Source organism: Gadus chalcogrammus, chromosome 16, assembly GCF_026213295.1.
Source record: "Gadus chalcogrammus isolate NIFS_2021 chromosome 16, NIFS_Gcha_1.0, whole genome shotgun sequence".
Classification (NCBI taxonomy): domain Eukaryota; kingdom Metazoa; phylum Chordata; class Actinopteri; order Gadiformes; family Gadidae; genus Gadus; species Gadus chalcogrammus.
Genome location: NC_079427.1, coordinates 33,171,112 through 33,187,669, shown reverse-complemented (window position 1 = coordinate 33,187,669; position 16,558 = coordinate 33,171,112). Strand labels below are relative to the sequence as shown.

At 44.8% G+C, this 16,558-nt stretch overlaps 1 protein-coding gene across 2 annotated transcripts in view; it reads left to right on the top strand.

The window, feature by feature from the left end:
- The window catches only part of LOC130406228 (protein TUNAR-like), a 26,183-nt gene extending 23,394 nt beyond the window's left edge, over nt 1-2,789 (top strand). For both annotated transcript variants that reach the window (XM_056611695.1, XM_056611696.1), the window contains exon 3: nt 338-2,789. In XM_056611695.1, coding sequence (XP_056467670.1) covers nt 369-536 — 168 coding nt within the window. In that variant the 5' untranslated portion in view covers nt 338-368 and the 3' untranslated portion in view covers nt 537-2,789. The remainder of the gene's footprint in view (nt 1-337) is intronic.
- The last annotated feature ends 13,769 nt before the right edge of the window (nt 2,790-16,558 follow it).

Here is a 16,558-nt window from a genome sequence, read left to right as displayed (position 1 = left end):
ATTTGGTATCCAGATGGGTCGATGGGGAACCAATAAAAGCCACTTTCATTGTTTTTACTTCATGAATATTGAAATACAGGCGAACACGCAGCGCAAAAATCCCTGGAAGAAAGCCAGTGGATGTGTTTGTGTTTGCTCACGTGTATACATGTTTGTATGAGCAATGCTGATAGGATTTTCCGTTAATTTTTTTCACTTCAATATCGAATTAACAATTTTTACCTCTTTGTCCTCATCACCACCTTCCTACAACTACACCAACCATGTATCTATGGAATCATCATCACCTCCCTCATCATCATCCAACCCAATCCTCGTTCTTTCTCCATCGATCCAGGCATCGCAACCTGTGGAGTTGGGGTGCTGTGATGGTAACCATGGTCACCGATGGTCGCTACGTCTGCAGTGCTCATGCAAGAGAGGAGGAGCCCGCCAACGAACGCGAAGAGAGAATCCTAGCGGTGCTGGGCATCATTGGCACCATCCTCAACCTGCTGGTGGTCATCTTCGTCTACATCTACACCACCGTCACCTGACCTTAAGTCACCAGGACTCCGTTATTTAAGCAACAGAACGGTCCTGCACACTGACACTCACTTGTGTTGCACCAACTTGTTTTGTTAACAATGAACTCCTTGGCTGCGTCACGGTTCATCTTCCATTAGGACTGCCTGCGTCTTCAATTATTTAGATACAAAAGCGTATATTAAATATTAAGGCACTAAGAGCCGAGTCTGCATGTAAAGATCACCGGGGAGTGTGTTTATACAGCGCCAAAACACACCTGCACCGGAGATGACCCTGCTATCATCGAGATGTTTTGACCAAAAACGTGTTTCGTTTTAACCTTACAGGAGCTATTTATAGTCATTTCTAACAGCAGAATGAACCACTTTTTAACAACATTCACATAACATAAAAATAATTTTGACCTCGATTTCAACTACCAATGACCAAAGAGTTGGGCTTGTTATGCATCTTGCATCTAAAGTAACACTTATCACACTCATCGACAAGATAGCTGTTGTAATTTAATTTTTTACACATATAAATATCTGTATAATACTAATACCTAAACAAATTCTGAAGCTCAACCTACAGACTATATCTAATAGTGGCCAGTTTTCCTGGAGTCCCTTTAAAGGCCTCACATGGACCTGGCCACCCCGTACAACAGTTCACCAGAGGAGCGCTTCTTGGCTCAGCTTGGACTCCTCGGCATCGTACTCAACCTCTTACTGCTGCTTGTCATCTACATATACACCTCCATCTGACGACGCTCTTCTTCCTGCCTATAATATCATGCAGTGGGAGAAGAGCTTTGTTAAAGTCCACAGAGTTGAAATAACAGTACTGGGGAACTGATGTGACAGTTGCGAGGACATGGTAATCAAAAGACACAACCATGACATAAGTGGAGAAGTCAAAGCTGCAACATCAGTTGAAGAACTGGCACTTGGAGATGCTCTGCTAGAACAGTCTCTAGAACCATAGACACTGCATCCACACTTTAAACCAGAGGGATAATATCCCTGATCAATGATATGCTGTGAATGTATTTGAATTACATTTACATTGTGGAAGGCGTGGGTAGATGATAAACAAGGAGGGGATCCATGTCAAATGAGCTAAATGGTCGCCTTGGAGTCTCATTTAGCATTTGCAACTTTTACACAATGACCATGTTTCGGTCTGGACTATAGCCTGGAATTAGTGATGATTGAACATGGCTTCTGCCCCGACTTTGGTCTGCTGAACAAGTGTGGCTCATCCAGGGAAAGGACAGATTGGATTTCTTTGGAATGGCCAGGGTTCACAACCTGTCTCGGACTCGATATCTGCGGCATGGCTCACAAGGTAAAACATTTGCCCGTATTCGATAGGAATACAACTGGACTGTCACACCTTGATGAATATTGTCTTAAGAGTCAAATACGCCACCAGTCACAGAAAGCACAATGACATTTATTCAAGAAGCTATATATATGTACATATATATAAACATATGTATATATTATTTGCTTGAATATATTGTTGGATTTTCTGAACTAAAGTAGAACCACCTATGATTGCTTCTCATTTCTTCTTATTCAAATGTGTTTGGGTAAAGGTTTTTTTGTGTTTGACACAAGTTTTTGTCTATGGATCAAATATGTGGAGGTTTAAGCAGATCTTAAGCTAGGTTATACAAGGTTTGTAGTCAAGAGTATATTTTTCTATGCTAAGGGACAACACATCATTACATATTGTGCAATACACCATATTACTTTTGTATATCAAAAGTGCTGCATATACTAAATCCAATTATAACTCCTGACTTAGCCATCTCCAGCACAGAAACATGCACACAAACATGAACAAGCACACACACAAAAAATAACTGACTAATCAATTACTGGTAATGTTAAATCATAGCTCAGGATCAAATACAAAGGTCCACAATTATTTCTAACCCTATGTTAATATCTCTCACAATAATGCATAGAATCGCCCATAAAGATGAATTACTTGTGTTCAATTAAAACAAGCCTACTTCAATACAATACTTACAGACACAAAACATGAAGCAGAAAGAGTTTAGTACCAAATGTTAAATAGTTTAGATTATAGTTCACATTTTGTAATAGACAGATTGTTTGAAGATGCTGGAAATCTTGCACGTAAACTCACATTGACCTTATGAACCCATCTTGATCTGGGGAGCTCCCAGCAGATAACATTCTGTCCACAGTGTCCAATTCAGCACTGTCTGTTTTCTGCATCAAAAACCCACACTGTAGCTCAGCCAACACCAGGAAATTAGTCCGATAAGGCCTGAAAGATTCTGATGGCAGAGTAATAGGGGTCGGTGTGAGGACATACTGATTAATACACCACTGCCGCTACTGCCAGGAGAGTTTGGGTCCGCTCACGTCAGCAGCAGCAAATAGCTCCGGAAAAACTGGAGCATTTTTAGATGAAAAATTAATATAAATAGATAAATCACTTTTGAAGAGATTGATCTTGAATGTGTTGTTGTTGCAACACATTCAAGAAATATTGACCCCTTCCTTTGGAGATGGACTGGTGGTCTTTGTCTCACCACTGCCATAAGCCAGGAGAGTGTCTCCAGGACCTTCAAACCAAATTGCCAAAAAATACATCCGCTTGAATGTGACTGTGTAACTAAACCCACAACAATCATAAGTGAAGACATAAAATTATATTGGTTTGTGTAACAAATGAGGAACTGCAGCTGAAATTTGATTTATTTTCTGTTAAATAAAAACCCCTCTAAAAAAACAATACATTTGATTCCAAAATTATTATAAATAAGTATTTTTAACATTTGCATATTAAATGTATTACCATGCCATAGCTTGTGAATACCAGTGTATACATCAGGCAGTACATTAACATCCCACTGCACATTGCCCTGGTCGTAAACCAAAAATTATTAATACATACCTCTTTTGTGTAAATGAAAATACTGAGGATTAAACAATAAGATAACCAAATTACCTTCTCAAATTCTGTTCACATTATCAATCAGTTGACAGGCTAATAAAACAGTAATAAGTGGGAATTTTAAAATGTGTTCCTTTGGTTGCAATGAGAAGCCACTGTCAATGCAAAAACCAATGCACGGGACCACAGATATGCCAACCAAGCATGAGACCCATATCCAATGACAGCCTTGAGTCACTCCCACAGAGAACGCTGTTTAGTTTATGTAAAACGGGCCAGAGGGCCCTTAAAGGGACACTGTGTAGTGTTTTAAGTAATATATTTGCTAAAAAAAAATCAATGCGTTAATTTACAAATATGTCCTCATTGGGGTAAAATCACCTCTGCCAATAATCAGACTTATCCTCCTGAAAGAAGAATTTCTTATTTCTTACATTAGCCTATATTATTTACTTGTAAAGGGTAAGTCCTAAGGAGGCATGTCCTTCCGGAATATAAGGGCCGAGAGGGACATAAAGCACTACGTGATACTAGCAGGCTAAATGCGTTTTCAATCAGAGCCAGCGTGATTGAAACGTAGAAGGAGCTCAGCGAGACATGCTTGTCACTTCCCCGAAAGCCTGCACTGCACTTTCATTCATAATGCATGAAGGCACAGGAAGGAATCCGTGTTGCCAAAAACAGCGGGGTAGCTTCTCCCAGGTTTAAAGAGGTAATGAGGGATGATGATTTTCAAAGGGACGCTGAAGTTGCTTGCTTTCTTCTCGACAGGTATGTCAATAGAGTGGCGAAGTCTCGCCCTCTCCGGTAGAGCCCAACCTATGAGATCGAAAGATATGAATGGGTTTCAATGGAGAGAAAGTAATTATTTTCTTGTACCAATGTTTATATGCCCTGTATTACACATATGTTGTTTGTGGATATAAATGATAATTTTTCATGCAAAGAAAACTACAGAAATTCGCGAAGAAGTTTGATAATGTTAGGTATTGTGTGACACGAATGATGTTAGTCACCACCCGCACTTGGAACTCCGGTACAGACATGGCAATCTCTCTGCTCCACTTCATCGCTTTTTTCCAAGGGGAGGATGAAAGCATCGAAAGAGGTGAAAACCATTATAAGTCGGGGCATGTGGAGAGTTTCAGTTATACCGAAAGTATACCGGTAGTCTTGTCCACGCCAGTTGCAGGGAGCGTGTCATCACATACGAGACGTGTAGTCTTTCTCATTGGGTCTCTACAGCCTTATGGCTGGTTCAGACCAAACGATTCTCAGATATTCCACCACGATTTAACATGTCACACTATACGATCACAGAGCCAGGAAATCGGGCCCTGTCTTGTCGGAAGACTGGCCACACTACATGTTTCGAGGATGAGATTCTCTCAACTTTGTATCATTCACGTTTGCAAGATATTTAGAAAATCTAAGGTTTAGAACTGACATAAATGTCTATACTTTTTTTTCATAAAGGTTCCAGCAGTTTTTATATCTGCTCAATGCAGCAACAGTAGTTATGTTGTGCGTGACATACGCAATACAAAGTACCCGCAGCAACAACGTAGCCTAGCAACCAACACAGTCGCCAAGAAAAAACGTTAACGGTGTACTTTTCCATGAACACTGGATACGTAGCATTTCAACGTAAAAAATAGCGTGTTATACCTACAGTATCCACGCGTGCCGCTGTGGAGGCGGGTTTCGGGGTTTGGGTTTCACGGCTTTCGCGGCAAATTATGGACACGATTGTTTAGGGGGGGGGGGGGAGGTAGACTGTTGTTGACCGGGGAGGGGGGGGGGGGGGAGACACGCTTGTTGAGGGGGGGGACGACGACACGTTTGTTGAGGGGGGGGGGGGGGGGGGGAGACACGTTTGTAGGGGGGGGCACGCTCGACAACGAGAGTTGGTTTTTATTGAACGCTCGACAACGAGAGTTGGTTTTTATTGAACGAGACTTCAACACGGAACAGCTGCACGAAACGATGGTCACGTCACTCTCGGTGACGGTGTCGACAACAATGAACACACGAACAATGTTAATAGAACAACACACAACCACATAACATCCCGAACCCATTAACCCCACTTAATCCTAACAACAAAACAAGTTAACAAAAGCCCCATTTGTCAACTGACAAACCCCAATTCCCAGAATCCCCCGCGGCTCCGGAACACGGCGTAGCTAATATTAATCTTTATTATCTGAATGGGAAATGCAATATTTTAGGACAGATACACCATTAAACGCGTTTCTAATGACATTTCTAGCGAGAAATCTACATTTTCCTTACATAATCTTCAGTCAGTGAATGTGTATGATCTTTATTAATCTTTATTATCTGAATGGGAAATGCAATATTTTAGGACCGATTCACCGTTAAACGTGTTTCTAATAACATTTCTAGCGAGAAATATACTTTTTACTTGCATAATCTTCCGTCAGTGATTGTGTCTGATCTTTAGTTTTATAGTTATTAGGATTTGATCGGCTCGCTCGCATGTTTCAACGACGTCAGGTTGTTAGGAATAGGGACGCTGCTTTCGCTTAACTAGCAGCTCACGTGCTTCCCGCGTTTGTGTTATTAAACTGTTACTTTATGTAACTTTTAATGATATCATCTTGTTAGAAACACATATATCTGAGAGCCAACCCAGTCGCCAAAAGCATACGTTGACAGTGTACGTTTCGTGAACACTGGATTACGTCGCATTTCAACATAAAATAGCGTGTTATACACACACGCACGCACACACACACAAGCACACACACGCACACGCACGCACGCACAGACACACACAGACACAGACACACACACACACACGCACACGGTGCATTTCGCTGCTAAAACAACAACAAAATTCCCTCAAATATTATTACTAAAGAACCGTTTTCCAAAGAACTAAATGTAAACCAATGCATTCTGAATGGGAGTGTTGCTCAGATTTTTCCATGCTACACAGAACGAAATGTAAACCCATGCAAATAAAGACTTCATGGTCATAATAATTTAAATATCATTAATCTCCTGAGTGTGTTGGGTGGTATTCTATTTTTTTCAACGGGGCTGCATCCAGTCACTTGACCGTCATGGTTGCTATGGTGGTTGCTATCGACCGCCCCCTCTAATCCTTACATGGCTCTAAAAACCACGCGGCAAAGGAGCTGCCGTAAATGGTGTTGTTTTTGTCGTAAACTGGGGTCCGACGGTTAAAAAATAGACAGATATTCCGAGGTATCCTTAAAAGGCAGCTTGGATGTTTTTATTTTCTGCAGTTTAGACTTCTTCTATAACCTATTTTTGAAAGCAAAACACCAAGTTCATTGATTTAACGAGGCAGGGTTATTTGAAACAATTTATTCAATAAATATTTGTGAGAGGTCATTCCTTCATCTGAGTTTGCTTCCTATTTATGTCTAGTGTACACCCCTACTGTCCAAAAGCATCCTCCCCCCCCCCAATATGGATTTGGAGAGTTGTTGCCACGTCCCAGTGGTGGAAGTATCATATAATATGAAAGAGGGCATTCAATTATACTACAATGATCAATTAGGAGGCCGAAGCCCTAAAGGAAGTGATGCAATAGGTGACTGAGGCGAGAACATTTAAGTAAACTGTACCTTGGGGTCTCTTATATATCAAAGGGGGTTTCAAAGGACGCATATACGCTTCAACCTGTGGCTCCAGCCCTACAGGAAATGACTCAGCAAGTGCTCCATCTCGTTGCACCTGCACCCAGCGGCTCGCTTGCAAGATTTTCCCCGACCTGGGTGCACCTGCCGCTGGGTGCACCTGCACCCAGCGGCTCGCTTGCAAGATCTTCCCCGACCTATACCCTAACAGTCCAACATGCATATCTGAGAATCAGGCCTCTCTTCAATAATGACAAAATGTTATGAGAGAAATACAGATTCACTTTTTGTTATCTCATAAGCGGCGTGGTGCCGGCTCCTTTTGACCTTTTGACCCCAGACTTCAAAGACGTGGCCACAGGCCAGCTGTGTCTACACACATTAAGCCACAAATGTACACCTCCATCCCGCAAAAAATGGGGCCTAGAAACTAACCTCTGTCTTATGTACAGTGACTGTACTGTTGGAGGTCACGCCCCTTTTCCGGCCTTTTCGAGATAGCTAGGGATGCTAAAATGTTTACACACATTTCCCGGGGCCCCGAGAACGACATATCCACGATTTGTAGTTCTAGCCCATAGAGAAAAAAAGTTTTCCCAAATGGACTGTCATTTGGACAAAGCCCCTTCAGAAGTGTTGCCCGCGAGACCTAATGGTTCAGAATGTGGTGGAAAAACAGTTTTTGAGATAGGAAGGTCCTACCGCCCTGAAATTTGAATACCATATTCTAGGGCCTAACTGGGACCCCCGCACCGAAACTTGGCCCGGTCGGACCCCGAGTGCAGGAAGGGGGGGCCTGGACTTTCATAATCTTCGCTCGGTGAATGTAAAGGATGTTTGGTCGGATGTTATGACGAAGAATCATAATGTGAATGGGAATATTCTATTAATGTCTTGATATCATCTTTCGTCTCAACACTTCTGCTGCAGCCGCTTAAAGTCTCACTCCGAGAACCTTAAAATATGAATCAATCCATTAGAAGTATGAAAATATCTTCCCGGTCGTGCAACAGGGCAAACAAGGTGTCCTTTGACATCTACGTTTCGAGACGATTGCAACAGTGCCACATATGATCATATTTGAATATGTTTTGGGGTAGTAATTAGCTGTCGATTTTGGAGGCCTTTATCAATAATGACCAGCTATAGATTTGCTTCCCGATGGAGATTTTTGACAAATTACATGTTAATTAGCATCTACACGTTAAGCTGAGTCCAATGAGATCAAGCTCGCCCTCTTGCTACACCGAGATCATGTCCTAGACCTAGGTGTACCATGTAAAATACATGTTACCATTAGCTAGAGTGTCATGCTTGGTGTCATTGGACTCAGCTCAACGTGCAGATGCTAAATAACATGTCATTTGTCACAAATTTTTATCGGGAAGCAAATCAATAGCTGCTCATTATTGATTAAGGCCTCCAATTTCGACAGCTAATTACTACCATTAAACATGTTCGAATATGCTCATGTGTGGCACCGTTGCAATCGCCTGGAAGCGTAGATGTTGAAGGACACCATGTTCGTCCTCCTACGCCACCAAGAAGATATTTACATGCTTCTGATTGACTAATGAATTGATTCAGCTATTCCCCCAGAAGTCTGGGGTCAAAAGGTCAAAAGGCGACGGCACCAGCCCCGTTGAAAAAAATAGAATACCACCCAACACACTCAGGAGATTAATGATATTTAAATTATTATGACCATGAAGTCTTTATTTGCATGGGTTTACATTTCGTTCTGTGTAGCATGGAAAAATCGGAGAAACACTCCCATTCAGAATGCATTGGTTTACATTTCGTTCTTTGGAAAACGGTTCTTTAGTAATAATATTTGAGGGAATATTTTTTTGTTGTTGTTTTAGCAGCGAAATGCACCGTGTGCGTGTGTGTGTGTGTGTGTGTGTGTGTGTGTGTGTGTGTGTGTGTGTGTGTGTGTGTGTGTGTGTGTGTGTGTGTGTGTGTGTGTCTGTGTGTGCGTGCTTGTGTGTGTGTGTGTATAACACGCTATTTTATGTTGAAATGCGACGTAATCCAGTGTTCACGAAACGTACACTGTCAACATATGCTTTTGGCGACTGGGTTGGCTCTCAGATATACGTGTTTCTAACAAGATGATATCATTAAAAGTTACATAAAGTAACAGTTTAATAACACAAACGCAGGAAGCACGTGAGCTGCTAGTTTAGCGAAAGCAGCGTCCCTATTCCTAACAACCTGACGTCGTTGAAACATGCGAGCGAGCCGATCAAATCCTAATAACTATAAAACTAAAGATCACCAGACACAATCACTGACTGAAGATTATGCAAGTAAAAAGTATATTTCTCGCTAGAAATGTTATTAGAAACACGTTTAACGGTGAATCGGTCCTAAAATATTGCATTTCCCATTCAGATAATAAAGATTAATAAAGATCATACACATTCACTGACTGAAGATTATGTAAGGAAAATGTACATTTCTCGCTAGAAATGTCATTAGAAACGCGTTTAATGGTGTATCTCTCCTAAAATATTGCATTTCCCATTCAGATAATAAAGATTAATATAGGCTACGCCGTGTTCCGGAGCCGATAAAATAAAAACCAACTCTCGTTGTCGAGCGTGCCCCCCCCCCCTACAAACGTGTCTCCCCCCCCCCCTCAACAAACGTGTCGCCCCCCCCCCCCCCCCCCTACAATCGTGTCGTCGTCGTCCCCCTCAACAAACGTGCCTCCCCCCCCCCCCCCCCCCCCCCGGTCAACAACAGTCTACCCCCCCCCCCCCCCCCCCCTAAACAATCGTGTCCACAATTTGCCGCGAAAGCCGTGAAACCCAAACCACGAAACCCGCCTCCACAGCGGCACGCGTGGATACTGTAGGTACAACACGCTATTTTTTACGTTGAAATGCTACGTATCCAGTGTTCATGGAAACGTACACCGTCAACGTTTTTTCTTGGCGACTGGGTTGTAGCAACAGACCGTCAACAATGGATCCCGAGTGCCTAGGCATTATGCTGGCGGTTTGAGGTTTATGATAGGTTATGATAGCTATTAGCACGTCAACAGCTGTTGGCTCCAAACTTACTGGCAAAAACATTGCAGATCGCAAGCATGTCACATTACAAGACCTCTTCTCGTCGCCGACCTTTCAAAATCGTGTACGACTCGCAAATTTGTCTGCAACGAATTTTGAAAAGTCGGCGACGAGACGAGGCCCTACCCGGTTGTTTGGAGCCAACAGCTGTTGAAGTGCTAATAGCTATCATAACCTATTATAAACCTCAAACTGCCAGCATAATGCCTAGTGTTGTAAGGTAGTGTTATGCAAGCCGACAGCTCCCTCTGGTGGGCTTGTGTGTGTATGGACTCGGGCAGTCAACAAGTGCCAACTCGTTCAATGCATGTTACTAAGAGACAAAGCCCGACTCCATGTATTCTATGCACCTTCACCTGCAACATGGTGTCAGAAGTGGTTTTGGAACCCAGAGTGTGTCCTACGTTGTCTGTCAATGGAACAGCGTGCGTTTATTGGTTTTGCTAGACGTAGTTAGAAATTTCAGTTAGCCTGTTAGCGTTAGCGCCGCGCGGGGAAGATGGCTTCAAACATTCCGCCACAGGAGCCCATGAAGATGACTGGGGATCTTCACTGCCACTGGGCTAAATTTCGTTTAGAGTTTGAGGATTATCTGCTTGCGACCGGGATCGACAAGGCAGAGAAGCCGGTGCAGGCAGCAACGCTCAGCAGGCTAACGGGGAAGGATTGCCACCATGTTTACAAGCACAACCTGGGCCTCACGGACGAAGAGCAGAAAGACGCAGGTGCAATACTCGACAAACTGGGGCAATACTTGACACCCAGCAAAAATTTGATCTTTGAGAGGTATGTTTTTGGAAACCTTAAACAAGAGGATGGACAGTCGGTGGATGCTTTTGTCACAAGACTGAGAGAGAAAGCTGCCACATGTGAATATTGAGCTTTAAGAGATGAGCTCATAAGGGACAGGCTTATTCTGGGATAACTGATGAGGGCGCCAGACGACGCATGCCAAGAGAAAAGGACCTTAAGTTGGAGGGGGCTATTGACATTGGCCGTGCAGTGGAGGTGTTGGACAATAAGTTAAAATCCATGTCACTTAGCAGCTCTGTGCCTGGGGAGAGCATCAATGTAGCATATGGACAGCGACCAGGACGGAGACCTACCGGCAGGCCATCCGAGTCCGCCAGCACATCTGCACAGCCACAGAGAGGCACAGGTGGATGCAAGTACTGTGGCACACCACACAGACGGGGGCGAGACCTGTGCCCCTTCATTTGGAAAGACATGTCGATTGTGCGGCATTGCTAATCACTTTGCCAAAGTATGCATGAAAGGAGGCCAGCAAGCACGTCAGTTGAACGCTGTGGATGACCCGCCGCTGGGGGACCCGGAGGACCACGACCGTGATGAGAGAGATGTGTACACGGCGGAGAGCTTGGGGGCTGTGAACACTCAAAGGAAAAAGTGGTTTGTAAACCTGCCACTCCACAGAGGGGTCCAGAGGTGCCAGCTTGACTCTGGAGCCACCTGCAACGTGATGAGCATGAAAGACAAGATGAGACTGGCACCTAGAGCTCCTCTTCAGAAAAGTCTCACCAGACTGAGGCTTTACAACAGTGAGTGGATGAGCTCAATGGGCGTGTACAGCACACAGTGTGTCATAAAGGGTAAGACACATTTTGAGGTTTTTTTTGTGTGCACCAGTCTCATGCTTTCAGGGGAGACATGCGAGAGACTGGGCCTGATGCGTTTCACCATTCCCGAAGAGCAGAACAAAGTGGAGCACTGCAAGGCAGGTGAGCTGACCAGAGACCGTCTTATTAAAACTTACAATGACGTGTTCACCAGCCCAGTTGAGTCACTGCCGGGGGATATTCACTTCGTGTGCCCGTACAGTGCGCACCAAGGAATGTCCCGGTGGCCCTCAAGGCGGCTGTTAAGGCGCAGCTGGACCAGTATGAAAAGGATGGAAACTTAACCACTCAGCCCACGGACTGGATAAGCAATCTAGTCATAGTGAAGAAGCCAGACAAATTGAGGCTTTGTATCGACCCTAAGCCCCTTAACCGAGCCCTGAAGAGGTCCCATTACCTCATGCCCACTTTAGATGAGGTGCTATACAAGCTGCCAAAGGCACGCGTCTTGACCCTGGTGGACACGTGCGACGCATTCCTGCAGTGTCGCCTGGATGTGGAGAGCAGCCTGATGACAACGTTCTGGACGCCGTGGGGTAGAAAGCGATGGCTGAAGCTCCCTTTCGGTGTGTCAGTCGCACCGGAGCTATACCAGAGGAAACAACATGAGCTGCTGGCCGGTTTGAAAGGGATTGAGCCTATAGCGGATGACATCCTTGTGGTCGGCTGTGGGGACACAGCGGAGGAGGCTGTACAAGACCACGACGCAAACCTCATTGCTATCATGGACAGAGCATAAAAAAGCTGCAGTTCCGTGTGAGGGAGGTCCGCTTCCACGCCCACGTACTGTTGGCGGAGGGCCTCAAAGCGGACCCCGAGAAGGTCAGGGCGGTCCTCGACATGCCAAACACCACGGATGCAAAAGGCGTTCAGCGGTGTGTCGGCTTCATTAACTACTTTTCGAGGTTCATGCCCCGCTTGTCAGAGGTGTGTGAACCGCTGAGAAGGTTGCTGGACAAAGAGGTGCCGTGGCACTGGTTGCCCAAACATGATGCTGCTATGAAGGAGATCAAGACGCTGGTCACGGCGGTGCCAGTACTACGTTATTATGATGTCAGCAAGCCAGTCACCATAGAGAGTGACTCCAGTCAGACCGGGTTGGGCTGCTGCCTGTCAATCTTCTCTAAGCCCCTTCTCAGTGCGCCTGCAGAGCATGCTCCTTACACTTCAGAACTATTGCCTCACAGTGGTGTACAAGCCAGGCCCTGAAATGTACATAAGTGACACGCTCAGCAGGGCCCCCACCCCGCCACAGAGAATGGACATTCAGTACAGATGTGAAATGGTCTGCAGCATGCAGCAGGAGCAGTGTGACGCAGCAGCCATTCAGCAAGCAGACTACCTCAACGTCACTTGCCAACGACTCGCACAGATATGGAAACACACAGAGGAGGATGTGTGTCTTCAAACACTCAAGTCGGTCGTGCTGGGCGGATGGCCAAAAAACAAAGGGGGAGCCCCATGGCCATCAGAGATTACTGGGCCATCAGAGATGAAATAAGTGCACAGGACGTGTGCTTTTTAGGAGCCAGTGAGTCATCATTCCGAATCTATGCGCCCCGAGATGCTGAGACGGATGCACTACAACCACGTGGGCGGTGAGGCTTATTTCAGACAGGCCCGCAAAACTCTCTACTGGCCAAACATGCAGGGAGAAATCAAAGACTATGTGCAGTGTTCAGTGTGTAATGAGTATGCACACGAGCAACAGAAGGAGAGTATGATGTCACACCCGCTCCCCACACGTCCCTGGCAGCTAGTGAGCATGGACCTTTTCAGTTACGCAAGGCAGGATTTCCTGCTCATGGTGGATCACTATTCTGACTTCTGGGAGATCGATCTACTTCCAGACCTGTCAGCTAGTACGGCCATCAGAAGGTGCAAGGCGCAGTTTGCAAGGTACGGCATCCCTGACCGGGTCATTTCAGACTGTGGAGGTCAGTTTGACTGTGGAGGGTTTCGGGCGTTTGCGAGGGTGTGGGGCTTCGAACATGTCATGTCCTCCCCGAGACACCCAAAGGCTAATGGCAAGGCAGAGTCTGGAGTGAAGATTGCGAAGAGCCTGTGCAGAAAAGCAGACGGTGCCGACGAGGACCCCTGGAAGGCTTTTCTGCACTGGAGGAACACGCCCACTGAGGGCATGCACTGCAGCCCAGCACAGCGACTGATGTCAAGGAGGCTGAGAACTCTTCTCCCTGTGGCCGACCAGCAGCTAGAGCCTCAGGTCACCACTGGAGTTACAGACAAGCTGAGAGTAAAGCGTCAGGCAGCGAAGCTGACTTACAACAGGTCTGCGAGGGATCTGCCGGAGCTGGACATCGGCCAGCCCATCGGGATGAAACCACTCCCGGATGATAGGACGGGCCGATGGAGGAGAGGTGTATGCTTGCAGCAGGTGAGACCGCGGTCCTATCTCGTCAACGTTGAGTGAACCGCGTATCGTCGCAACAGGATCGATCACCGACCAGCAGAGGTTGCCCCTCCACAACCAGCAGCTCACGAAGAACAGCCACCTGAGCAGCCTGTGGGCGCGGGTGCAGCTGACGGGGGCCACGCAGGCGGGGGCAATGCAGAGGAAGTCGTCAGCAGCCCTGCGACGTCTCCAAGGTTATCAGCCCGAGGTCACCGCCATCTCCCTCACGGGTGTCCACACCATGCCGTGCCTTACAGGGCCTGGCCTTCTCCCGGAGCGGGAGGCATATTAAGCGTCTGGAAAGACTTGACCTTTAGGTCATACACTGAGCTGAGACTGACACACGCTCGCACACACAGGCGCACACACACGCACACACACACACACATGCGGGACAGTGGATTCTTGTTTAAAAAATAAGAGAAAAAAAGAATAAGATATACATGTAGGTCACTTCGAATGTTCTTATTCGGTTGTTTTGTGCATGCTTTGATACTGCTATTTTTTATTTATTTTTTTTACATGCGCAATACAAAGTATTGCGCATGTCACGTGCAACGCAACTACTGTGAGGAGTTGCTGCATTGAGCAGATTTAAAAACTACTGGAACCTTTATGACAAAAATGTAAGAAACATTTATGTCAGTTCTAAGCCTTAGATTTTCTAAATATCTTGCAAACGTGAATGATACAAAGTAGAGAGCATCGCACCCTTGAATCTTGTAGTGTGGCCAGTCTTCCGACAAGACAGGGCCCGATTTCCTGGCTCTGTGATCGTATAGTGTGGCATGGTGTTGAGCACAGTCTCTGGATCTCTCTCTCAGAGGTTACACCTCTCTCAGGTAACAACTCTCCCAGGTGACATTCCTCTACTGCAACACAAAGCAGGCCCATAAGTACACATTCCCTGATTGAACCTGATCGCGGGCACCTGCTCGCAACCAGGTCCAACCCCCCCAGCCAATCCGGTGTGCTCCCAACCGTCCCCTACCTCCCCCTGCAGGCCAGACGTCGCACGTCCCCCCCCACAGCCATATACTACCTCCCACTGATCCACTGCCTCTCTGTCCCCCCCCCCCCCCCCCCTTCCTCTCCCTACCGTTGAATCACCTAATGATGAGGTTCTCTGACAATGCATGCACAACGGAAAATAAACAAATAAAAAATGTTTTGGTTGTATGTCCAGTTCTGAAATAATTCCATATTCTTGACTAGGACATAGTAATGTTACCAGTAAAGAACAATACAAACATGGCAACACAATTCACTATCTTGCTCGTGGAGTAATTACTCATACATGCTCACACTGATGAATTGAAATAATGTACCTCATGACGAGGTAGTATTGGATGACATGTTGTCAAAGATTCTTGGCACATACCGCCAACAGTAGTATTGGGACCGGATTGCAACGCACATTTGAAAAAGCGAGCACAATTTGTTTGAATGATATATATAATTGTACCACAAGATGGGAGTAATTCATACACAGTGCTTTAATGACTGTAACAATATGATCACGTGTTCGCCCAAGCTGAAGAAAAACTCCCACTAACTTAGATTTGTTCAAGGTTATTGCAGATATGCTATGCAACGCCAGATGCACCTGGGTCAATGTGTAATGCAAATGGAATGAAAACATGTGATTTGCTCTTGCATCACCAAAGCACAATTTTGTTTTATAACCAAACCCAATATTGACATTAACTGAATCTCACCTTGAGAAGTTGTGATTTTCATTTTTGTAGTGTAAATTAAATTATGGCTTTCATTTAAACAGAGCTAAGTCAAAATAACCAAAAAAAATATTTTTTGTAATACAAATTAATAAAGGTCAGTGGTCTTCAGATTTTCCCTTAAAATTTTACAGGGCTATTTTTTTCCCCACCATTTCTACTTTCTACTACTTAAATATAATAATAAATTCTAAGGGTCAGGGTTAGTAGTTATTAAGGGTTAAGGTTAGTAATATTGGTAGGGTAAGGATTAGTAATACATACATGTAGGTTGAGTGTTGGTAATAAATATGAGTTAGGGTTTAGAATAAATAAAAAAAATTATGAAGTGAATAACCAACATAACATCTCAATATTCTCAACAGATACTCAGAAATCGTCATGGTACTTTGTGTCTAAGGGGAGGTCGGAAAATATCTGTCGATCTATTTGAATATATAAATCTAAAGCACCTTAAGCAACATTTTATCGTTCATTATCACCTCAATTGGGTTTCAAACGTTTCAAAGTGATTTGAAAGCACAACAGCAAGGATTACAAATTATGTATTTGTCCCGCGTCATAGATTATATTAGTGTTTTCTGTATCTGATGTGTTTCGTATAGTCCTT